This window comes from Contarinia nasturtii, unplaced genomic scaffold (genome assembly GCF_009176525.2).
Source record: "Contarinia nasturtii isolate CC-2019 unplaced genomic scaffold, AAFC_CNas_1.1 Cnas_scaffold_2806, whole genome shotgun sequence".
Lineage (NCBI taxonomy): Eukaryota > Metazoa > Arthropoda > Insecta > Diptera > Cecidomyiidae > Contarinia > Contarinia nasturtii.
Window position 1 is genome coordinate 2,315,554 of NW_022200123.1, and position 23,863 is coordinate 2,339,416.

The following is a 23,863-nucleotide window of genomic DNA, read 5'->3' on the forward strand; positions in this document are numbered from 1 at the left end:
ATTCTATATTTACCTACGCTACTCGGTGTCTACTGAATCCACTGAAGAAGAGAGTGTGTGTGCTGTAAATTTTGCGTAAAAGTTCTTCGTTGTTTGTTGTTTTTATTTTCTCTCATTCGTTTTTCCCATACATTCCATTTGCTATTTCGAGAGAGTTTTATTTTTGACCTCTTTGTCGATTGAACGACAATAAATTTGTTGGGTGTAAATCATTTTTATTTTTCGATACCAATATACATATATAGATACTTTAGTGAATCTCTCTTACTCATCATGGATGCACAAGCACAACAACCGCAAGAACAACAACAAACATCAACAAAAGTGTTTACAGTTGTTGAAACCAGACATTTATTGAAAATACTAATGAATCCGAAAACTTTGGCGATGTTCAAAGATAATAAACAGTCACATGCCTTCGTTTGGAATTACATCTTTAAGTGTATGAAAATTAAATTTCCGAAATTCGCCAAAAGCACAAGACAGTGTTACAAAAAGTATGTGTACTCGATTGCATTATTTATTCGAATTTCGAATTTGGTTTTGTTTTTCATTTCATTCTTTTGTTCCAGATATGAGAATTTAAAAGGAAAATATTTTGAAATAAAGCGCGCACAAATGAATGGCGAACAGCGACCGTATTGGTTATATTATAATGAAATGGACTACATTATAAGCCATTTTCCCGGACATCGGCCGCGAATAAATATTGAGGCCAGTAATTCAGCAACATCAACTCCAAACGCATCAAATACACCAATTGACAGTGCAAACAATGCAAACACATCAAATAATTCAGATTTCTCGGATATTAAGCCGGTACGGTCTTCATTGTCTGCCACCAACATGGATTCAAGTGAGTAAAACCAATATTCAATATAAATGTCCAAGTGATTTTTTTATTTCATTTTATTTTTAATTCTACAACAAAAGGTGTTTGTTCAATTCATAAATGTCGATATTCCAAAGTGAAAGTGATTTAAAATATATTACATAGTATATTATGTGTGAAAAAAAAAAAAAAAATTCCGTAAATTGAACGAACATTGCTATCAATGATCGTATTTCAAAACAAAGTCAATCTAATCTTGAATTTTCTTATTCATAATTTCCATTTGTTTTTGATGCTCTAATGTTTTGTGTGTTAGTTCGGCTTTGAGAATGGCAATTTCAAGTTGATGCTTTTCGTGCCGTAATTTCTTCATATCATCGAACTCCATTTGCATCAGTTTTTTCTGAAATTCGAGCAATGAACGATCGATTTGTGGTCGCTTGTATGACGGTGTTCCTTCGTATGTGCTTGATTCACGCAATCTCTTTGTTGTGACAGGCTTCCGAATGTATTCGTATTCATGGTGTAAGGAACTGTTCTCTTCGACCGACTGGCTTTCATCAAGTTGATTATTGTCCAACTCAAGCTCAACGTATTCTTCACCATCCGATTCGGTCGATTCCATCGGTTCAATTAAATACATGTCATTGCCAGTATTATACGAATCTTGTTCATCATTCGTAATGAAAACTTGAGTGTCATTCTCTTCCATTTCGTTGTCGGTGGACTTTTTTACTTTGATTTGAACCTATTTGGTTGAAAGAAGAAAAAAGAAATCACATGTCATACTTGAACATATCTAGTTTCAATTAAACTTACCATTTTCTTTTTGAATGGTTTGACCATCTCTTCCATTCCGTGTTCACGTTTTATAGTTCTTGGTGCACGAGATTTTACACTTTTGGTTGATTTAATTTTTTCCAGCATGTCAATGTGACGTCTCTATAAACGAGATATGAAACGTTTATTCGTTTTGAAAAAAAAAAAAAAAACAATTTTAAATGTACAAAACGTTACCTTAATATGCTTCAGAATGTTGCCGTTCGATTTAACCGACGTTCTTAGCAACTGAGCATCAGTACCGTCCGGTGTACATATGTTGCACCTATTATGTTTACGACATTAGAACACCCAAGCCAAACACAAATAAAAAAAAAAATATTTTTTTCGTCATAATAACTCACCGAACAATCAAAATATCACCTTCCTGTCCGACCACATCAAAAAATTCACCGTCGTATATTTGTGAATTTGTGAGACTACGATTTAAGCAATTGTCCATATTTCGATTAAATGGACGATAACCAAAGTACGGTAAAACAATGTAAAAACAATTTTTTTCTTCTTATTTGCTTCGCTGCGAGTTTCAATTTATGTAGGCTGAAAATTTTATCGTCTCACACTGTTTGTATTTGTTTATGTTTATTTTGTGCTAACGATAAGTGTTTTTGTTTGGAAAGTCGGAGATACTTTAATTGAAATACGCTACTGTTCGAAATACAGAAATTAATTTTATAAATACCATCGAAATAAAACACTTTAGTCACAGAGTCAGTAGATTGCTTGCAAGTACATACTCAAAGTGAAATAAATGAAAAATGGCGTCGAAAGAACGCTCTGACATTTACCAAAGTGTCACACATACACGCAATAACGATAATATGCCTGGTGCTAAGTAGATTTTTTTGTTGTATATGTATGTATGGACATTGGGAAGCATAAACAAGTACGAATACATTCGCATTGAGCATCAGACAACACTAATGCAAGCGTTTTTGTTTGTAAATACACAAAATCACATTCACGGCGACATTTTTAAGACAATAATTTTTTTTTACCGGAATTCGGCTAGAAATTTCGATTCGATTTTTGTGACGGAATTGATTGTTTACATTTGTCTATTGGTTTTATTTTCATTTCATAGATGATGCAATATTAACACCGTTTATACCGAAGAAAATTCAACTTTTAACCTTAATCCGAAACACAAAACCAGCCGATTTTGAGAAGAAAAGTGATGGTTGGGAATTGGTATTGAAAAAAGCACAAAGCAAAGGACTATATCCATTGAATAAAACTTGGTTAGATTTTTATTACGAAATATGGATTTCAAATGTAGATGATACCATTGTAAGTACGCATAATGCTATACGACTATTTTTTTTAACATGTTTATCGGCATTAATTGCCCGCCAATTTTAATGGCGAATAACACGGTGTGTTTGATGATTACAGTCCAAGTGGGAAGGTTTCAGTACTGGCACACGGATGGTTCGTTATGATGAAGCAGACAAAATCATGTTTGATATACTTAAAGATGACTGGAATGAATTTGGCAACAATTCAAATTCATCGATTCGAATACCAACACTTCGCACATTGCCCGGCTACATAGAAAAATTAAAAGGTAAATATATAATTGTGCACTTCTATACAATGCACAACATTTACTGTTTTCTAAGCAGAATACTCTATCCATTTCTTTCACTTCTTCTTTTTTCCGTTTCATTCCAATTAGATTTGCGACAAGATAACATAGTATTAGAGGAGATTGACAACATTCTTCCCGAAAGGACTGACACTGAATCGTCGAGGGAGGCACATTTTGTGAACAATACGTCGAATAAAAGCAATCGTTTAGAGAACGGTCACTGTTTTACCGAGCCAATACACCATCAGTCTTCGCCGGCCACAGTGCCGAGTCTATTAAATGCCCATGAATCGCCGCTCACTCATTACAGACAACAAGCGTTACAATTGAAAAATCAATTCATCAAAACAAAAATGTCGGCTTATGTTGAGAAGCATAATCGAAAATGTTACAAAATGGATTTGGAATTGTATAAAATCGAAAAAGAATTGGGATTACCGCCGTCGGAATTCACACAAAAATTCTCACAACAACAACAACAACAACAAATTGTCACTGATCATACATCAAACCCGAATCTCAATCTACCAATACCGTCGATGCATCCACATCCACAACAACAACAACCACAAACGCAACAAATAATCAGCAACAATTTACCAAATACCGGACCACAAATACAAACGGTAAATGGTGGCGGCGCCAATGCAAATGCCGTACACAGCCTAAATGAAACATTTTTCAATGTTGACATCAAACGAGAAATGAACTTTGACGATGGCGGAAATTTTGACTTTGTCTAGTAATAAGAATCTATATGAAAAAAAGATATAGCATTTTAAGACAAAAAGATTATTCGATGAGATTTTGCTTCCAAATTCACTTTATAAAAGTATTTTTCATTAAACTTCATTTTCTTTCTATCTTGTAAGATCCAAATTGAATTTTATTTCTTTTTTCAATAAAACTGAAAATTGAAGTATGTATAAATTTCGGCCTTATTTTATGTTTTACACTGTTTTTCTTTTTGTTTTGGATTCTCACACAATTTTTTTTTTTAATTTTAAGATTTTACTTCAAAACAAAATAAAAACAACAGACAGTTATAGTAATAATAAAGTTGTAATACATAAAAAAATGAAAAAAAAAACTATTGATTTTGTTTGTGATTTATGTGTGTGTTTGTTTGTACGTGTATGTGAATTATTTGCTTCGCACATTCTGTGTTCGTATTACACCAGAAACGCCATTCTCGAACTTTGTCTTGAAGATGACATTGGCATTGTTGAACATTCCATCTTTCAGCGAGACAATGATGAACTAAAAAACAGGAGAGAAAAATAATGTAAAATTTATGCAATAAAAGCTTGTGGATGCACAAAAAGTTACCTGTGAATTTGTGAAATGTAGTTTTAACATTCGTCCGATGTTTTGTGTGTGTGACATATCAAGGGCAGCATCGACTTCATCCAAAATATAAATGGGTGCTGGTTTGTACTTTAACATAGCCAGAATGAGTGACAAAGCCACCAATGATCGTTGACCACCCGACAGTTCTGTGAGTGATTCTTTCCACACGCCATTGAATCCAACCTTTATATTCAGTCCATGATAAAATTCCATGTTAGGCGGTGGGACCAACGTTGCTTGTGCACCGGGCAACAAAACGCTGAAAATACTGGCAAAATTTTTATCCACCTCTTGCCATGCTTTGCGCAGTAATTCCATTTTTTCAGCATCCAATCCCTTGAGAATGCCTTTGATTTTCTTTCGATCATTTTCAACGATATCCTTTCGATCTCGCACACTTTTCAATTCCTCTTCTTCGCGCTCCAATAACATCATCGCCTTTTCGTTGATACGTTTCTTCATTTTGTTGTACACTTCATTTTTCTCACGCAACCGATCGCCGGCCGTTTTAGGATTTTCTTTTGAATAATCGTATTTTGTGTTGCGACCACCAAAGTATGTTTCATCAGTTTCAATCCATTTGTGTTGCTCTTTCATCGCGGCCATCACATCTTCATGTTCTTTATTGTCATTTCTTAGTTTTGATACTTCGGTTTCTTTCTTCTTAATTTGCAATTCAAGCTCATCGTTGCGCTTCAACAATTTATCTTTGCGTGCCAATGTCTTTTTCATCTCGCTATGTTTTGATGCAATTGAATCTTTTTGCTCTTTGATACGCTTTTTTAGGTCAGCAATTTCAGCCGATGCCGTTGCACTGGTGCTTATCAATTCGTCCAACTAAACGCATGTTCAAGAATAAATGAAACCGGTTCGAGAGTGAATGTCAACAGTCTCTGCCAAAATTCAATATAATAGTTTGTGCTTACCTTCTTTTGTAGCTCTTCAATATTTGTTTCAGAAGCTTCGGCCTCTTCTTTTGCCTTTTCGATACTTTCCTTTAAACCTTCCACTTCCAGTCGAAGAGTGTCTGCATCCTATGCAATGGACATTCCAAAATTAGCTCAAACACACAAAAATAATAAATTAAAATCAGTTCAAACCTTTTCGTGTTTTTCCCATTCTTTGCGACTCTTGTCTGCTTTCTCCTTCATTTTCTGCATATGATCTTTTGCTTCTTTTAGCTGACGTTCACGGTAGCCTTTGGCATCGGCTAAATTCGCTTCCAAATCTTTGATTTTTGCATTACACGTCACTTGTTCTTCCTTCTTCTCTTGGATTGTCGTTTTCAAGGTTTCTAAATACCAAAATCAAAACAAAAACTCATTACATTCTTGAATAAATCAGAGCACAAAGTCAATTTTACCAATATTATTTCGTGCATCTTCGATTTCCTGTTGATGTTGTTGATAAGATGTTGTTGCCAAGATCTTTTTAATTGTTTCCACTTCATAATTCACTGTCTCAACTTGTCGCTTCAATTGATTGTACTGATTGGCAACGCCTTGGATTCTATTGATTTGATCTTGGACATTTCTTAGTTCGGCCCGTTTTGCATCCAAACGCTTACTGAAATCTTTAATATCGGCCACTTGGATGAGCACTGGTGTCTGCTGTGACTGAGCACCACCCGACAATGTACCTTCTGGATCGAGCACATCACCATCCAGTGTAATGGAACGCGTTAAAATGCGTTTATGATAGGTAACTTGTTTGGCCACCGCCATACTTGTACAAACAAATGTATGACCAAAGACATATTCCATGACAATTTTCAAGCTTGGATGATATGTGATCAAATCGAGAGCTGGTACACAATTTTCTTTGCCAACCAATTGCTGTGCCTCTCTCACTTTGGCCGGATTAATAGTCGAACCACGAATTTTCGTAATTGGAATGATTGTGGTACGTGTTTGTAATTGGCCACGTTCTAAAATCAATTTCGATACAACTTCATCGTCGACGACCAAATTATAGAGAGTACCACCACCGCAAGTACTTAATGCAACATAATATTTTGGATCTTTGACATCGAACAGCTTGCAAACCATTCCTTTGACTCTGTTTCGATTGAAATTTGGCTCTGGATCGCGATACTGAACCTCAAAACGATGACCACCCTTTCGATCTAGTTCGTGTTCCATTTGACGGCATTCACCGTTCAATGTATAGTGTTGTTTTTCCAATGCCTCCAGCATTCCATCTTCGTATTCGATTCCATTCAGTTTTTCCTATTCGAATGGATTGTAGAGAGAAAATTGAAAAAAAAACAAAAAAAAAAAAATTGATTGAAATGTGCTTTGTGACAACGTACCTCAATAGTGTTGACTTCTTTTTCCTTTTGATCCAATTTAGCTTTATTCGTTTGGTATGTTGAATCACTTTTGGTTTGTGTTTTCTCCTTATCTTGTAATAGTTTTGTCATGTACTTCAAGTCCATTTCACTTTTTTTAATTGTTGTTGTTGCTTCGCTCAATTTTGTCTTTGTGGCTAATTTCATATGGAAAATGTCAAAAATACATTAAAAATCTATCTGTCAAAATTGTCAATGTATGCTAGTGTAGTGTGATTAAACTCACTGGTTAATTGTTCTTGAAGTGATGTGGCTTGACCATCTTCGTTCACCTCCAATCCGGCGCTAACCGCTTGGAAACGCTTTTGTGCCTCTGAGAATGCTTTACTATCGGCTTCATCGGCCTCTTTTAGTCCTTGAAACATACCACCGACTCTGCCTATTTTCGCCTCCTTCGATTGCAATGCTTCTTCATCTTTTGACATATTCTTTTGGATCAATTTTAATTTACGTTTTTCAGCATCAACACTTTGGCTGGCACTTTTCTTAGCTCCATTTGCCGTCGCTTCGGTTTTCGATTTGACCGCCAGTTCCTTTTCCAATTCGGCCAATTCACCGCCGGTCTCAGCATCAATACGTTCCTGCACCTCTTGGCATTTTGCGTCAATTGATTCCGTTTCTTGAATATTGTCTTCAATCTCTTTTCGACTGTCGGCTATGAATGTGTCCACTGATTCAAGGGCTTTTTCACCTTTTTGCACTGCCTCTTTATGCATTAAAAATTTATACGAAAAATAGATATGGGTCAAGTGATCAATTTCACGTTTTAACTTTTGAAATTCGTCGTATTGCTTTTGTTCACTGCGTAATTTTTCCATTCGTGGATTGATTTCTTCTTGCAGCAGCTGAAATGAAGTCGTACATCGTCATGAATGAGTATAAATGGAATGCAAGTAGTCAAAACTGTGTATCTTACCGAGTCCATTTCTTTCAGCTTTGAGTCTTTCTTTTCGATAACTTTTGTGGTTTGTTCACGTTTCGTTTCGTATAAACTGGTGCCCGACGCTTCTTCAATCATTGACAAAATCTACACAAAGCCAACAAAAAATATAATCGGCATTGGAACAATTCGAGAATATGTGAATCGCTTACCTCCATTGGTTTCATGTTCAACACTTTTGTGATGCGACCTTGCATGATCAAAAAATTTGGATTGTTCACGTTCATTTGAATGGAACAAAACAGATCGACCACCCTTTTGTTCAGAACCGTACGCCCATTAATGAAATATTTATTTTTACCACCGCCACCGACACATACTTGCCGCGATACGGTGATTTCTTTACATGTTTCATAGCCAACGGGACAATTGTCCGGATCGCTGTTGTCAAATACAATCGTTACCGATGCTTTTGTAATACCGGCTTGTCCATTTTTAAAAATCAACTCTTGCAATGATGTTGCTCGCACCTAAAAACATGAAATCGGACAGCATAAATACACTTAGTAATGCAAATCTAATCGACCCCAACAAATATGAAAGAATTTACTGCAAAATTATTATAGCAGCATTTGCTTACCTGTCCCAAATTGGAAATACCGAGCACAAAACAAATTGAATCGAGAATATTTGACTTTCCCGTACCATTAAGGCCGGTAATTGCTGTGAATTCTTTGTCAAAACCTTCGATTTCGGTTCGTTTACCGTACGATTTGAAACCATCCAGAATCAACTTTTTTATATACATTTTTTTATGCGCACTATTTTTGGCGATCGTTTATTTGACAAATGCTCTTGAGCTAACCGAATTTTCAACACAAAATATCAAAATAAAAAAAAAACTGTTGAACAATATTTTTTTTCGCGCTTTCTAAGATTGACGCTCTCATATGCTTGTGTATAGAATCCGTTTGGTAAAATTTAAAAAACAAAGATGGCGAAAATGAAATGTCAAAACTGAAATGACTGCATGTTATGCTATGTTTATATGGTGCATTCACACGCACAATCAATGAATCAAATTCCCTTAGACATGAATATGAGAAAATTGTTTGTCTTTATTTTTTTTATTCATTTTTTTTTAATGTTGTATTCTGTCAATATAAAACTAATTTTTATTTATTTTAATAGAATTTTCATATTCTTAATGTATCTTAACATTGAAATGATGAAATGTTGATTAAATATGATTGATTTATAATCAATTAGTATGAACCAGGCATTATGCCAGTCGGTTAAAAAAAAATATATAAAAAAATGTAAGTGTAGCGAATTTAATTCGTCATTATTTTAATAAACTCTCTCGAATGAGGTCTCGTTTTGGTGTGCTGACTCGGCAATTGCTGAATACAACTTTGAAGCCATTTTAGACGGTGATGATATGCATGTCGCCATCATATTCGACAGACTTGGCCACGAATGGGTCTTCCATATATTTTTTCAATTCTTCTGGGCTAAGTGTGTCGCCGGATTTCAAACGGCCAATGAAGGATGTGACCGGATGAGCCAAGATTTCTGGAAATGCCTATATTGAGAAAGTAAATGGTTTTATTCCTCGAATGTGTTGCAATATATTTTCAAAGCGTGGCCAACGAATCATTGTCATACTTACACGAATGTTGTTTATGCGAGTTTTGAGAACTCGACCATAGTCGATGCAATAGAGCTGGGCTTTGTCATCAATCAATTCTTGCTGGAATTGAGCACGGTACCAAACATCGGTACCATCATCTTTAGTCAAAACCAAGCAAAGCTCTTTCACCTTTGGCACGTAGGCCGGCGCATTCTTCACTGTCATTCCGTACTCTTGAATTCGTGAATCTTCATCCATGAACTCTTGTATATTTGCTTTGAAAATGCATGTCAACAGGTTTTCATGAATGCGTTCTGGTCCAATGTTTACCAAAGTTGATTCTTCCTTTGTATTGACCACCAAACATTCAAGATCATCAAGACGATAGCGTTTAGATCTTTTTCCCTTTTTCTTGATTTCATCATTGATCGACTGATTCGTTATTATGTCAAACAATTCAACTAGGTCTTTTGTATGGACAAACGAATTATCGCCTTTAATTTTGAGCTTTGTCTCATTAGCACAAAGACCCTCCAAATACAATTTCATTTCATCAATTTCTTCTGGTTCGAATTCGTTTTGAATGTCCTTCAATACAACCGCGGTGGTCATGCGTCGATGTTGTTGCAATTCGTTGGGCAATTCTTTCAGTTGATTGAACAGAACTTCGACTGAATTTCCGAAATCAATGAAACCAACGTGTACTGAAGCGGTTTCTTTGTTTATTTTGATCACAATCGCACGATAGTATAAACCATCATATGGAGCCATCACAATGTCGTTGCGAACCGGGTATGTCGCTAGTTTTGGTGCATTTTTCGATGCTTCTCCAACTTCGGTTATCATCTTACTGAATTCAGTGTCCTTTGCAACGGATCGAACGTAAACCATTTGATGTGATTTCACGTAATTGATGAACACTTCGGAACCATCTTCGATTAAATCTACTTTACAGATTCAAAATATTTGTTAATGCTCATATAATGGATTCATAAATAAAAGACCTTACCAATTTCCATGCCGCTTGCAGCTGATGATGTCACAGATGCAGCTGGTGGTGTCATTGGTGCTGCTGGTTGTGACGTTGGTCCATTACTAGCTTGAGAGAGTAATCGAGCTCGTGGAGATGGTGCTGCTTTTTTATCGGCTGCAACACTTTCATCGATCAAAGGACGCTTTTCCGACGATGTAATGTCCGATGTATGAGATGACTTAGTTGCAACAACACAGTCAGATTTGGGTAATGGCGGTGAACCTTGCAACATTTTCTGTTCACCATTGGCGGCATCAAGTTTTTTTGTTTGAGGACTCTTAACGGTTTCAACTGAATCGCTGTTGCCTGCATGGAGACTGTACGTTGATTTAGCTGGAACAAGCTTACTATTCAACGGAAATTAAAACAAACAAAATTTCGATTTTATTCTTTATTCATCGAGAATATTGAACGCAATTTGAATATGAATAGCAATACGATCGTATTGTATACGTTTTACTTACGGCATTGGGAAACATTCTCGCTTGTGTTTCAACCAGTCAGACGCTTGACATTCTACACTGCAGTAAAAATCACCACATCGACCACAGTTGTGATAGGCCTTGTCAGTACACCGCAAACATTTGCCGTATGGCCTGTAACACAGGAAACAAATAAATGCCTTATAGTTTATTGCTGCGTTTCATGATTGCCGTTAATTTTTTTTAATCAAAAAATTTGTTTTGTGTATGCTACAGTTTGACTGATCCTAAACGAAAACGCACAATTTGTCAAGTAAGCAAAATCTGTGGCCACATAATGTATGTATAAATGAATGAATGCTATTGTTGTATAAGCATAAAACAATGTGTACCATTAAAAATTAAGAAAAATGCATGCAAATTGGAATTTTTCAGCCAATTTCAAAATGTCCACTGAAATTTCAATTGGAAATTATCGTAAAAACACTTACTGATTTGTTTTGTTTACAGAACCAGCTTCGACGCTACCGTTTTCCGTTCCAACGGAACCGTCCAATGAACGGTCACTGCCTTGAAGACTAGAACCACGTTGGCTGGATTTTCGTTTTTGACGAAAGTCATTATCGACTTTCGGCCGGGCACCATCTTCACTGCCATTTTCACCTTTGTTGGCACGAGCATTCGCATAGTCTACACGATATCCTTTGTCAGTGAGACCTTCTTTGGCGCGTTGAGCATCACTGTCGATAATTTATGAACAATTGAAAATCCGACAAAAACAAAATAATCTCAAAAAAAAATTTCATTCGAAAATGAATATGTTACCTTTCGTTGGAAAAAAGTGTGAATGCCATCCGCTTGTTTGAAGCTGGCTGATTCATATGCACTACGCGGCCAAACTGTTCGCACAATAAGCGAAGTTTATCCAGATTTTCGGATTCAATTAGATTGAAAAAGCACAGTTTTTGCAGATCTTTCACTTGTCCGGCCATTTTCACAATTTTTTTTTTGTGTGAAATCGTTGACAATTCGATTACAAAAATGTTAAATTATGCTCACAACAGAAATATCAAATTGAATTTGAATCAAAAGAATCGTTCGTGTGAATATAAACCACGTGTTTTAAAAGTGAACCGAATTGCTTGAGCTCTCGATCGAAATTGAAGTGCAGACGTCTGCCTCTTTTCTCAGAAAGCTAAAACTATGGCTGTACTAACGGTTATGCGTCTGTTGTTTTGTGTGCAGCATTTGAATACAAAAGGCACGCGCTGCAGAATTGAGTATGTCGGTGTTTCAGTTTGAAGTCATTCGTATGAAAAAAACAAACAGTGTGTCGTTGAGCTGAACATCACTGCGACTTCGTCTCGAATTTCAAATAATTATTTACAAATGTCGCGACACAGCCAGAAGCGATGAACACCGGACAAAGAAAACAAACGTTGAATCTCCTTGATACGACTTTGTCGCAAACATAAAAACCATAAAATTATTATTTGAATCGTTTCGCTCCAAATGCCTTTCTTATAAACGTGATGTTGATACGATTTTCACCAACTTAATTCCAAACTCTGAAATGTGCACAGGTTTGTTAAAACACATAATGTAAATTTTATCGCAGCGAAAATGTATAACTGACATTTGAATGTATGTGTTGCGTTGGTGATTTTGACATTTCGTTTTCAGTTTTAGCATATATATATTTCGACTCTGGTGAGCTCATTGCTACACTCGGTCGCAACACAAACACGCAAATGCAACCATACACCGCGTATTATAAGTGAGTGGAGCGCATTGCATTTATCTTAAATAAATTCGAATACAACGCGAAAAGAAAATAACAAACAAACCCGAAAAAAGAAAATACAAAATAAGAAAAAGAGTTCATTTTAGTGGTGATGCGGCGTTAGTTGTCTATGAACTTAACCTCAAATGCATTGTTTGTAAATTAATTTTTGACATAAGCGAAAAAAGGTGTAAAAATTGGCGAAAAATATATATTTTTCTGTATTTTGTTGTTTTTTTTTATTTTGAACGAATCCAAGTGAACATTCAACATGAATATTAAGGATCAAATTAAAATTGATATTGTAAGCATAAAATGAAATTAAAAGTGCCGAATGTGTGTTTTTAACTGTATGTTGTTTGATTTGTGTCTATTTTCAAGGAATGGGGCCATGAAAGACTGGTGCGTGCACAACAAACTGTAGAATTACGACCGTACGACGTCGAAGCGTGGTCAGTTTTATTACGAGAAGCACAAAATAGGCCGGCGAATGATGTTCGTTCACTGTACGAATCGCTAGTGGCTGTTTTTCCGACCACAGCTCGTTTTTGGAAAATTTTCATCGAACAAGAGGTAATCAATCATTTTTTTTTGCTTTATTTGACAATTTTCTGTGGAATACAACGTTTTTTGTCTGTTTTTCAATTAATTTACAGATGAAAGCCCGAAACTATGAGCGTGTGGAAAAGGTATGACAAATACTATAGCGTATGCCGTATATGACATCGGATTCCTAATAAAATTGTTTTATATTTGCAGTTGTTTCAGAGGTGTCTCATCAAAATTTTGAACATTGATCTTTGGAAATTGTATTTAACATATGTAAAAGAGACTAAATCCGGCTTGAGTACCCACAAGTATAAATATATTTTTATTCGCTTGAAAGCGTCCCTATTCAAAATATCAAATTAACATTTGTTCGTAATTCTTTTCGATTTAGAGAAAAATTGGCGCAAGCTTATGATTTTGCATTGGAAAAGATTGGAATGGATTTGCATTCATTTTCAATTTGGAGTGATTATGTGCAGTTTTTGCGAGGCGTTGATGCGACCGGTAGTTTTGCCGAAAACCAAAAGATCACAGCCGTACGGCGTGTATATCAAAAGGCCGTTCTAACGCCGATCATTGGCATTGAAATTTTGTGGAAAGAATACATTCAATTCGAGCAAAACATCAATCCAATAATATCCGAAAAAATGAGCTTAGAACGTTCACGTGACTACATGAATGCACGTCGTGTGGCCAAAGAATTGGAAGCAGTTACAAAAGGATTGAATCGAAATCTACCGGCGATTCCACCGACATTGACCAAAGAAGAAGTGCGACAGGTTGAACTGTGGAAAAAGTACATTGCATTTGAAAAATCGAATCCATTGCGAAGCGAGGACACCGCACTGGTTACACGACGCGTTATGTTTGCAACGGAACAATGTTTATTGGTGTTAAACCATCATCCGGCTGTTTGGCATCAGGCTGCACAGTATTTAGATCAGAGCTCAAAATTGCTTACCGAAAAAGGAGTGCGTAGTATTTTAATTGATTTGGTTGTCAGTGAATTGGATGGTGCTTCAATTTTCGATTTCATTTATTCTGTGATACGAATAAAGATCAGCAACGCATTGCATTCGCTGATGAAACTCTCATCTCGTGTCGAGATAGAAACCAAATTCGATTTGTGTCGTGTCATTTATTTCATTCACACATTTAATGAATACCGATTGTCAAATGTTTCCTTTGAATTTTATCATAGTAACAAAACTTACATTAAATTCAGACAATTTTAGACAAAAACTAACGTTTTATTTCAACGATTGGAACTTATTTTGGAAACATTTTTCAATCAAACATTCATTGCGTTTTACTTTAGTTAAGAGTGTTTTCATTTTTGTCCAAATCAATCACAGTCACTTTATTGAAATCTAATTTTTATTCTATTTTTCAAAGGATGTCAATGCGGCCAAAGCATTTGCTGATGAAGCCGCCAATATTTTAGATCGTGCAATTAACGGGCCATTGTGTCGAAATGCACTGTTGTACTTTGCCTATGCTGACTTTGAGGAAGGTCGTATGAAGTACGATAAAGTACACCAAATGTACAATAAGTTCATATCGATTCCGGATGTTGACCCAACCTTGGTATGTTGTTAATTTTCGACAGTCTTGCGTCTATTACACTTGTTAAAATGTCATTGGGGGACTTTTATCTTTAATATTGTCTCAATGTTCATTGCAGACCTATGTACAGTACATGAAATTTGCGAGACGTGCTGAGGGCATCAAATCAGCTCGTACGGTGTTTAAAAAGGCTCGCGAAGATATTCGTTCACGTTATCATGTATTTGTTGCTGCCGCGCTCATGGAATATTATTGCAGCAAAGATAAAGATATTGCATTTCGTATATTTGAATTGGGTTTGAAGAAGTTTGGCGGTAATCCTGAATATGTCAAAGTATTTTTTATATTTATTTTTTTATTTTTTAGATTTTTTATTAACAATTTTTTATTATTTTATATTTTTTTTTTCAAGTGTTACGTTGACTATCTATCACATTTGAATGGTAAGCATGAACTTCATTCCATTTTCCAATGGAAAATTTCCATGCAATTATTCTGAATAATCCGTTGTTGTTGTTTTTACAGAGGATAACAATACCCGTGTACTGTTTGAACGTGTTCTTTCTTCTGGTGGTTTGACATCGCAGTTATCTGTCGACGTTTGGAATCGCTTTTTGGAGTTTGAATCAAATATCGGTGATTTATCGAGTATTGTAAAAGTTGAACGTCGCCGTAGTGCCGTTTTGGAAACGGTAAAAATACCATTTGATATAGCATAATATAGATGAATGAACACTAACGTCATCTATCACATTTTCAGCTCAAAGATTTCGAAGGAAAAGAGACAGCACAGCTCGTTGATCGATATAAGTTTTTGGACTTGTTCCCATGTACATCAGTTGAACTTAAATCGATTGGATATTCACCTGTAAGTTTCCATCAACATATGTTGTTTATTCAAGAGACACCATTAATTACAATTGTTTCATTTTAGGACACCGGCCTATTCACAAAGCAGACAGAAGCTGAAAATGAAGAAATTGTATGTCAATTGCCTCGGCCCGATTTTTCGCAAATGATACCGTACAAACCAAAATCAAATCCATATCCGTATGAGCATCCATTGGGTGGTGGAACCTTTCCACAACCACCGGCTTTGGCTTTACTTTGTTCTCAATTACCACCGCCGGTATGCTTTCGCGGTCCGTTTGTCGCAATTGATTCGCTTATTGATGTATTCAATCGTATCAAATTGCCAGAAAGTAAGATACATTGAAACTCTCTGGAGCATTTAATTGTTTTATTTCTTACAAAAATTCAACTTTGTTTTGTGGTTTGTTCGCAGATTCACCCGTTCCGAATGCCAGCGATAATGGATGTGATGTAAAACTATTTGATCTGGCCAAATCGGTGCACTGGATCGTCGAAGATAGTGCGTATTCGGGCGAAGGTTTAAAACGAAAAATGCTGCCAGTCAATGATGATAGTGACGACGAAACAACCGCATCAAGACCACCACCAGCACAAGACATTTATCGATTGAGACAACAGAAACGTTTTAATAAGTCCTAATTTTCATATTTGTATTAGCCAAACAAAATTGCATACATTCGTTATAACAAAAAAAAAACTTATTCAAACTTAATAAAGACTTCATAAAAAGAAAATTCCCCGAAAATCGGTGTTTACTATTTATGTTTTCAAATAATATTTGTTTTTAAATCGTTCGGTTCATTTGTTATCGGGAATTTACCGATTCAGTAGCAGCTGTCAACAACAAACATTCCACCGTCAGAAATATTGGTTATGTTCAATATCCGCACATGACGCAGTATTGTTGTTATAGTTTTGAAAATGATTCGATGTTTTGTGCAAAATGTTCGGCATTTTTTAGGTTCCAAGCATTTTTTACAGCCGCATACAAGCCAATCTATCATTAAGCGGTTAAAATCCAGCGAATTAATCGAAAAAGCTAAGAAAGTTGAAAAATCAGAAGATGAACAAATGGAAAAACTCAAAAGATATCGACTTGCGGAGGTTTATACGATTCTTTCCCATAATTTTGTCTTAAGACGAAGAATAAGTGAATAAAAAGCAGTAACTATCGTGTGTTTCTAGGTACATCTTTGGCATGGATTGAATTATGAAAGCATAGATCCGGAATTTCTCACCGAAGACCAATTACAACACCTTTGTGGACTCGATGCGAAGCATCAACGAAAGAGATATTGCAGATTTTTATTAGTAAGAATGGAAGCAAAAGCCGAACAGAAAGCAAAAAAACAAGCGGCAAAGGAAGCGAAGAGTGGATTACGTGAACAAGTTCAAGCCACACGTGCATCAAATCCTCATATAGTATATGGGGTTGGTCATAATTCGCAATTCCTTCGTATCAACAACCAATTAATCAATAAATGGATCAATCGAAAGTAAGCAAAAGAAAACAAAATCCCATCATTACCGATAAATAATTTCTGTTTCATTTTTTCTTTGTGCAATTAGAATGTTCAGATCAAAGTTGTATGGCCAAAAGTTAGTCATTGATTTGTCATTCGAAAATCATATGACGGATCTTGAACGAAGTAAATTGTCTTCCGGTTTGAGGCGAGTTTACGCCGAAAATCGAGCGCACAAAAAACCAATGGATTTGCATTTATGTGGTGTACCACCGGATAGCGTCGTCTTAAAATCACTTTGCGGACAAATTCCAACGTTATTAAGTAAAAAATCACCGACGGAAATCCATTCCGAATGCTTTACAGAACTGTTTCCCAAAGAACGACTGGTCATGTTGACGCTTGACAGTGACAATGTGCTGGAATATAATTTCGATGACATATACATAATCGGTGGAATTGTTGATTTTGGACGTAACGAACCTTTGACAATGGCAAAAGCAAAAATAATGGGCATCAGAACAGCCCGATTGCCACTAGATAATATGCGATTGAAGGCAGGCGATTCACGAGAACTGCCAATGTCGTCAGTGGCGGCTTTTATACGCGAACATCAAGTTAATCGAAATTTAAAGGAAATCATTGAGAAATGTGTGTATTTATATTCGAAAAAGGGGAAATTAATTAAAGAAGTAGAGGAAAGGCGACGCACAAAACATGAGGCGACGCATAAAACTCCAGAGGACTAAGTAATGACATTTAATGTATTTTTATGTAATGGAGTAAAGAATTTAAATAAAAATATCAGACCTCTGATAGTAACAATGTAATTGAAAGTTTAATTTCTTCGTGCGTAAGCTAATCATGATACATGATTTTCATTTCAAATTTACCACGAGATCAAATTTAACCTCACTTTTTCAAAAAATAAAATGCTCGTACTGTCAACACATATGTACATGTCAAAGCAGAGCGCCATCACTAGCAAAAACTTCATATCAGACAGTGCAGCCAAGCAGAGTACAGAAAGACAAGAGAAGAAAAAAAACTAAGCAAATTACACAGCGATCGAACGACAGCGAAGAGAAAATTCATAATTTGGTTGTTTTTTGTTGTTGTTGTGTGGTGTGTTAGCTGAACATGTCGGATCTGGACAGATGGTTAGAAATATCACGGGATTGTAAATACCTGCCTGAAAATGATCTCAAACAGTTATGTGATTTAGTTTGTGATTTACTGTTAGAGGAATCAAATATCCAGCCTGTTAGTACACCAGTCACAGTATGTGGAGATATCCACGGTCAGGTGAGTGCTGCGATTGATATAGTGATAGTATAAATCAAACACAGATGACACGGATAAGAATTTCATTTACAAGTGCAATCCATACGATTCCGTCAATTATGAATGGGTTTCATGTTTCAATTGGAATGTTTCTTTTTAATTCTCTTTTTTTGTGTGCAATGCACTCGGAATTGGAATACATGTCATGTACAGTGTGTGTACAAAGTGACTTTACAGACAAAACATCATCATTCACAGATAAATGTCATCCATTCACATATGAATGATTGTATTAAATTTTTATTGTAATTTATGAAATTACAACAAACAAAAAAACACTGACTCAATTTACTCGAGAGAAATTGCATCATAATAAATAACCATCCACACATACATATACACATACAAAGAGTTGGTGCTTTGATGATGAATTTACATGCCGATAATTTAATTCGCATGACATCAAAATATCTATATTGTGGGGTGTTTGGCACTGACATTTACTTTTGAATTGATATACATTTTCCACTTGAGTTATCACAGAAGCAATATCATGGTTAATTGATTGTGTTAGTGCTACTGTGTTTCGTGCTAAAATTGGATGCTAATCAACATTTTGCTTTCTATTCCATCCGTTTTTTTAATCAATTTTTTTTAGTTTTACGATTTGGAAGAGCTGTTTCGATGCGGCGGCCCGGTACCCGATACAAACTATATATTTATGGGTGATTTCGTTGATCGTGGCTACTTTAGTTTAGAAACACTGACTCGACTTATGACGCTGAAGGTATGACGCTTCTGCTGTTAAATAAATGTAATATAAATAAATGAAAATTCCTTTTCATAATTAAATAGGCACGGTACCCGGACAAAATAACACTTTTACGAGGAAATCATGAATCGAGACAAATAACCAAGGTGTATGGCTTCTATGATGAATGTTTAAGCAAATATGGCAACGCAAATGCATGGAAATATTGTTGTCGTGTCTTTGATTTATTGACCATTGCAGCCGTGAGTAAATCATTTTGTTGTTTTGAATTATATTTGAAATGAATTTTCATGGATTTTCTCTCTCTCTCTCTACCTGTCTCTCTTTGGTTTCATATCACAGTTAATTGACGAGGATATACTGTGTGTGCACGGTGGCTTAAGTCCCGATATTCGAACATTAGGTAATTGTACACTTTTCCATCATTTCGAAATATATTTAATAATAATAAAAATGTTGGAATTTTAGATCAAATTCGGATGATTGATCGTAATCAAGAAATTCCGTACAAAGGTGCCTTTTGTGATTTGGTATGGTCCGATCCAGAGGATGCGGTCGATGCATGGTCGCACAGTCCACGCGGTGCCGGTTGGCTTTTTGGTGCCCGTGTAACGCAAGATTTTATGGAAATCAATAAATTGGATTTGATATGTCGTGCCCATCAATTGGTGCACGAAGGCATTAAGTACATGTTTGATTGTCAATTGGTAACAGTATGGTCGGCACCAAATTACTGTTATCGTTGTGGTAATGTTGCATCCATCCTAAACTTCAAAACTTCCAAAGAACGCAATCCAATCATATTCAAAGCTGTGCCTGACAATGAACGTGTTATACCACAGCAACAAGTAACACCGTACTTTCTTTAATGTACTTTTTTTTATAAATGTTGTCCAAGTTTAACTAAGACATACCCCCCACACGATTTTTTGAACGTTAATTCCAATGTGAATTAGTTTCGATCAATGTTGGTTTCTCTTCTCTTTGTTATAATTGACGCCAATCGGGCGCATGTTTTAAAAGCGCTATAGACCAACACAAACAATGAGGATGAAATAATTATTGATAGAGAATGAAACAGATTTAGAAATTAGCGAAAAATCATCACCGACTAGGCTAGGAATTTCAATTTAAATCGTTTTGTAAAACAAACTAGCTACTAAATTAATTCGGAAAAATGAATGTTTTAATGAAAAAGAAAAATGAACAAGAATTAGAAACCATAGAAGTAAATAAAAGAATCATATATTGAAATATAGGGAACTTTTTTTTTCTTCTGAATAGACTAAACTGAAATTGCTCTTTATTTAAAACAAAAAACCGAGACATTTAACTTTAAGGTGCACATGAAAGAGCATAGTAAGAACAACAGCTATCAAAAATTATTTGAATGTATACTGACTTTTTTCTATTCAATTATCGATAAAGATTTTCATGTTTTGTTTTTTTTTTTTAATTTTCTAAGCATTTTGTAACAAATCTTGTTGTTATTTTTTTGCCAATACTTTTTCCTACACGCAAAAACATTGTATTTGTAAGCATGTACAAATTGATTGCCAGCTCAACATTGTTTTATAATATAGAGATTTTCTATTTCCAAAAAAAAAAATATTGTATCACCAGTTAACAAAAGTTACTGTAAAGTAAAACCAATTTAGTAAAAATGTTTTTTTTTCTTCGAGTTAATTATATCATTTTCAATTATTATTCAATAAAAAAGGACGAAATACTCGGCGAATGCTTAATTTGATACGTATTTAATGCAGAGAGACCACTGATTATTGCTGGTCTCACTTAAATTGAACAAAATGAAGTCACATGATTTAGTGGTATTTTGCAAATGGATGAAAATATACGAATTACAACATATCCATGTGGAGATTAAAAGATTTTATAGACAAAGAAATCGAACAAAAGTAACGAGATTTTTTAGAAGACAATTTTTTTTAAATATTGCATATCCAATGAGTGAAATTGCAGCTACGATGATGACGAAAAAAAAGAGAAAGAGAAAATAAATGAGAATGTTTTTGTATTTCACGTCTATTTATAGGAATGCATTGAATAAGCTTCACATAGATACTACCAATGCTTCTCTCTTTTTTGTACTTTACTATAAATGTGTATCTTTGTCGAACTGAAAATAAAAAACACAACAACAATATACTGTGCATTCGAATATGTGTCTATGGGAAAAAAATACAATGAAAAAAATGCACCCCCAGTAATTAGTTTTTACTATGCTCATCACATTTCGGCCAAAATCTATTTGTTTCCGAAATGTTAACCTTGTGTAAAAAAATGTTAATAAAAGTATCTATGGTTAGCCATGGACCATGCCCAATTTGTGTAAAAAAATGTATATGTGTTTTACTTCTATTGTGTTTTGATTAATTCGCGTCTCAAGATTTGTGCCCATGGTATTGAACTTGAACAATTCAATATGAGGCATCTGTTTTGTTTGAACACATGTGTTGATTTAGTCGCTAATTTGCATTTTTTCACTGATCTCCATAGACTATATTGCTTTTGATTCATTAGTTTAAGAAAAATTTCAATTAATCACCATCGATTGTATTTTAAAAATTATCAACTGCGTATATCCATCCATCGAGTGAAATCCAGTATTTTATGGAATTCTTTCTTTTTTCATTGTGCAGGTGCAACAACAGCCACAACATTTGTTGTTTTTATAAATGTAAATAAAATGTGATGTAAAGATGATTGTGATCGATATGGCAATTGCGTATTGCGTTAATTCTGCGTGCTCATAATTTCGAAACATCCCAAAACACGGTCTTAAAATATGTTGATATTCCCAGTGATGACCTCAGTATAATTTTTTCAGTGATACGAAACGGTAATAAAAAAAATTGTTGAAATGAGATCTTTTACGATCGTTTTAATCCTTGCCATTTGTGCACCAGCCGTGCTTTGTCAAAACGACGATGATTCATTATTTGACTACTTCTTTTGGATGCCGCCACGTACATCGGCTACAAGAGAAAGTATCTCAAATCCAGAATCAGATATAACGAGCATTGACGCAGTGGAACCAAACCAAGATGAAGTTGAAATTCTACCATCCGATGTGTATTACAATAGAGATCAATCGGCACCAGTGCAGTTTGAAACCGAGTCAACATATGATACTACAGCAATGAGTACAACAGAAGAAATGGCATCAGAAAGTGGTAAAAAATCCACTGACACCAGCAGCAGCGAAGGTGCGAGCGCACAACAAGCTTTGGTCGATAGTGAATTTTGGAAACATTTTATGGCAATTCTTACGAAAATGGAGAAAGAACAACCATCGACAATTGAAAATCCACCGAACAAAGCTGAATTGAATAAATTTACGGGCAAAAAATATAATCCGATCGATGCGAAAAAATCGCGTCAAATCGGATATAAAGCAGAGAATCCAACTGATAGCGTCGCTGATACGGTGAACTTTGGTTTTGAATCTACAGCATCAAGTTCAAGTCATTCGCAAAGTAGTACGTTCACAACCGATCAGAGCTCAAGTGAGAAGTCAGATGAAAGTTCCGAGGAAAGCAGTTATGGTGATGATGATGGATCTGAATCTCGGAGTACCAATTCGAACTACCAATCCCAAACTTCCGGAATCTATTTTGATTCTGACCGAATCTTTGTTCCATTGGCACCATTCCCAGATGATTACGAACCAATTTCATACATTGTTGAAGAATCAGACGAAAAAATGCCCGAAATTGAAGATACTTTGCCACGTACAAGCGCCAGCACAATTTCTATCCCATCAATTACCAGTTGTGAGACGGTGGATACCGAATCGACAAAAGAAGAAAACGCACGAGAATCAACTATATCAGAATCATCAACTGATGACAGTACCGTGTCCAACGGCCCGACTGATGATGGGGAGAATCAAAGAATCGCAGAAATTCAATCAAGTATGACAAGCAACACAAAAGAGGAAAATTTTGAAATTATTTCAAGCAATGATGAGACAGTAGATGCAGTATCTACAAATACAGAAAACGTTGAATCAACAAAAGAAGATAAAGCTGAATCAACAGAAGATAAAAATGAAAACGAAATTGAAAATGATATCCCAATTGACGATGATAAACCATTGGGACATATTTCATTTGGTCAATTTATGAAAGCACTTATCAAGCGTATGGTACTGTAAACAGTGCAGCTTTTCTAAAAAAACTATTTTCATTACTATAATTTTTCCAAGTATTTTTTTCCTCCAATTTTTGTAATTCTAAAAAAAAAAGATAAAATAAAAAAATGCAGAACTGCTGCAAAAAAAGGCTTTTTGGCGTATTTTTTTCAAATATGTTTTTCTTTATTGATTTTTACTAAATTTGAATGAACTAATTCACATGCGAAGTAAATGCTTTAAATAACGTCGCTAAAATTGTCTGAAACGCCTCCAATTTCCATACTTGTTATTATTTCTCTTTCTATAATGGTTTTACTTTGCTATAATTTATTGTTTTAGTTAAATTGAAATTGACATTGTTTTATTTATCTCTTTTTTTTAAATTATTATTATTAATCGTTAAATATGCTTTTAGTTTTTAGATTATACGATGAAAATCTACAGGGTGGGGCATATAATAGGCTCACTCTTAGGGGGTGGGAATTT

General features: G+C 35.2%; 8 protein-coding genes across 9 annotated transcripts; 5 read left to right on the forward strand and 3 right to left on the reverse strand.

Moving 5' to 3' along the window:
* The first annotated feature begins 15 nt into the window (after positions 1–15).
* LOC116349077 lies at positions 16–4,202 on the forward strand. 2 transcript variants are annotated; one of them, XM_031780346.1, is made up of 6 exons: positions 16–75; positions 246–497; positions 573–856; positions 2,757–2,962; positions 3,068–3,239; positions 3,351–4,202. In XM_031780346.1, the coding sequence occupies exons 2-6, from the start codon at positions 274–276 to the stop codon at positions 4,004–4,006; spliced, it is 1,542 nt and encodes a 513-aa protein (XP_031636206.1). In that variant the 5' UTR covers positions 16–75; positions 246–273; the 3' UTR covers positions 4,007–4,202. The 2 variants fall into 2 exon arrangements, with proteins under 2 accessions (XP_031636206.1, XP_031636204.1); XM_031780344.1 differs by lacking the exon at positions 16–75 and having other exon boundaries at positions 114–497.
* LOC116349078 lies at positions 878–2,428 on the reverse strand. The gene is made up of 4 exons (XM_031780347.1): positions 2,017–2,428; positions 1,850–1,937; positions 1,652–1,774; positions 878–1,580 (listed from the first exon to the last, which is right to left on the reverse strand). The coding sequence occupies exons 1-4, from the start codon at positions 2,112–2,114 to the stop codon at positions 1,083–1,085; spliced, it is 807 nt and encodes a 268-aa protein (XP_031636207.1). The 5' UTR covers positions 2,115–2,428; the 3' UTR covers positions 878–1,082.
* Positions 4,188–8,806, reverse strand: LOC116349075 (structural maintenance of chromosomes protein 2). The gene is made up of 10 exons (XM_031780338.1): positions 8,484–8,806; positions 8,056–8,373; positions 7,880–7,990; positions 7,190–7,808; positions 6,925–7,100; positions 5,977–6,841; positions 5,714–5,907; positions 5,540–5,647; positions 4,593–5,450; positions 4,188–4,523 (listed from the first exon to the last, which is right to left on the reverse strand). Exons 1-10 carry the CDS (start codon positions 8,649–8,651, stop codon positions 4,407–4,409), a joined length of 3,534 nt encoding a protein of 1,177 aa, XP_031636198.1. The 5' UTR covers positions 8,652–8,806; the 3' UTR covers positions 4,188–4,406.
* A 189-nt stretch (positions 8,807–8,995) lies between these two features.
* LOC116349100 lies at positions 8,996–12,566 on the reverse strand. Its single transcript, XM_031780371.1, has 6 exons — positions 11,757–12,566; positions 11,423–11,671; positions 10,974–11,105; positions 10,486–10,856; positions 9,516–10,420; positions 8,996–9,428 (listed from the first exon to the last, which is right to left on the reverse strand). Exons 1-6 carry the CDS (start codon positions 11,921–11,923, stop codon positions 9,270–9,272), a joined length of 1,983 nt encoding a protein of 660 aa, XP_031636231.1. The 5' UTR covers positions 11,924–12,566; the 3' UTR covers positions 8,996–9,269.
* Positions 12,567–12,614: 48 nt separating this feature from the next.
* On the forward strand, positions 12,615–16,437 carry LOC116349098 (protein suppressor of forked). Its single transcript, XM_031780370.1, has 12 exons — positions 12,615–13,018; positions 13,096–13,287; positions 13,371–13,403; positions 13,474–13,571; positions 13,655–14,234; positions 14,659–14,850; positions 14,948–15,163; positions 15,242–15,272; positions 15,355–15,521; positions 15,590–15,697; positions 15,764–16,031; positions 16,115–16,437. The coding sequence occupies exons 1-12, from the start codon at positions 12,986–12,988 to the stop codon at positions 16,339–16,341; spliced, it is 2,145 nt and encodes a 714-aa protein (XP_031636230.1). The 5' UTR covers positions 12,615–12,985; the 3' UTR covers positions 16,342–16,437.
* A 146-nt stretch (positions 16,438–16,583) lies between these two features.
* LOC116349079 (mitochondrial ribonuclease P protein 1 homolog) lies at positions 16,584–17,995 on the forward strand. The gene is made up of 3 exons (XM_031780348.1): positions 16,584–16,806; positions 16,888–17,198; positions 17,272–17,995. Exons 1-3 carry the CDS (start codon positions 16,624–16,626, stop codon positions 17,912–17,914), a joined length of 1,137 nt encoding a protein of 378 aa, XP_031636208.1. The 5' UTR covers positions 16,584–16,623; the 3' UTR covers positions 17,915–17,995.
* A 111-nt stretch (positions 17,996–18,106) lies between these two features.
* On the forward strand, positions 18,107–21,577 carry LOC116349080 (serine/threonine-protein phosphatase 6 catalytic subunit). The gene is made up of 5 exons (XM_031780349.1): positions 18,107–18,470; positions 19,108–19,236; positions 19,305–19,463; positions 19,564–19,624; positions 19,690–21,577. The coding sequence occupies exons 1-5, from the start codon at positions 18,306–18,308 to the stop codon at positions 20,088–20,090; spliced, it is 915 nt and encodes a 304-aa protein (XP_031636209.1). The 5' UTR covers positions 18,107–18,305; the 3' UTR covers positions 20,091–21,577.
* A 525-nt stretch (positions 21,578–22,102) lies between these two features.
* On the forward strand, positions 22,103–23,398 carry LOC116349072. Its single transcript, XM_031780327.1, has one exon. The coding sequence runs from the start codon at positions 22,103–22,105 to the stop codon at positions 23,396–23,398; it is 1,296 nt and encodes a 431-aa protein (XP_031636187.1).
* The last annotated feature ends 465 nt before the right edge of the window (positions 23,399–23,863 follow it).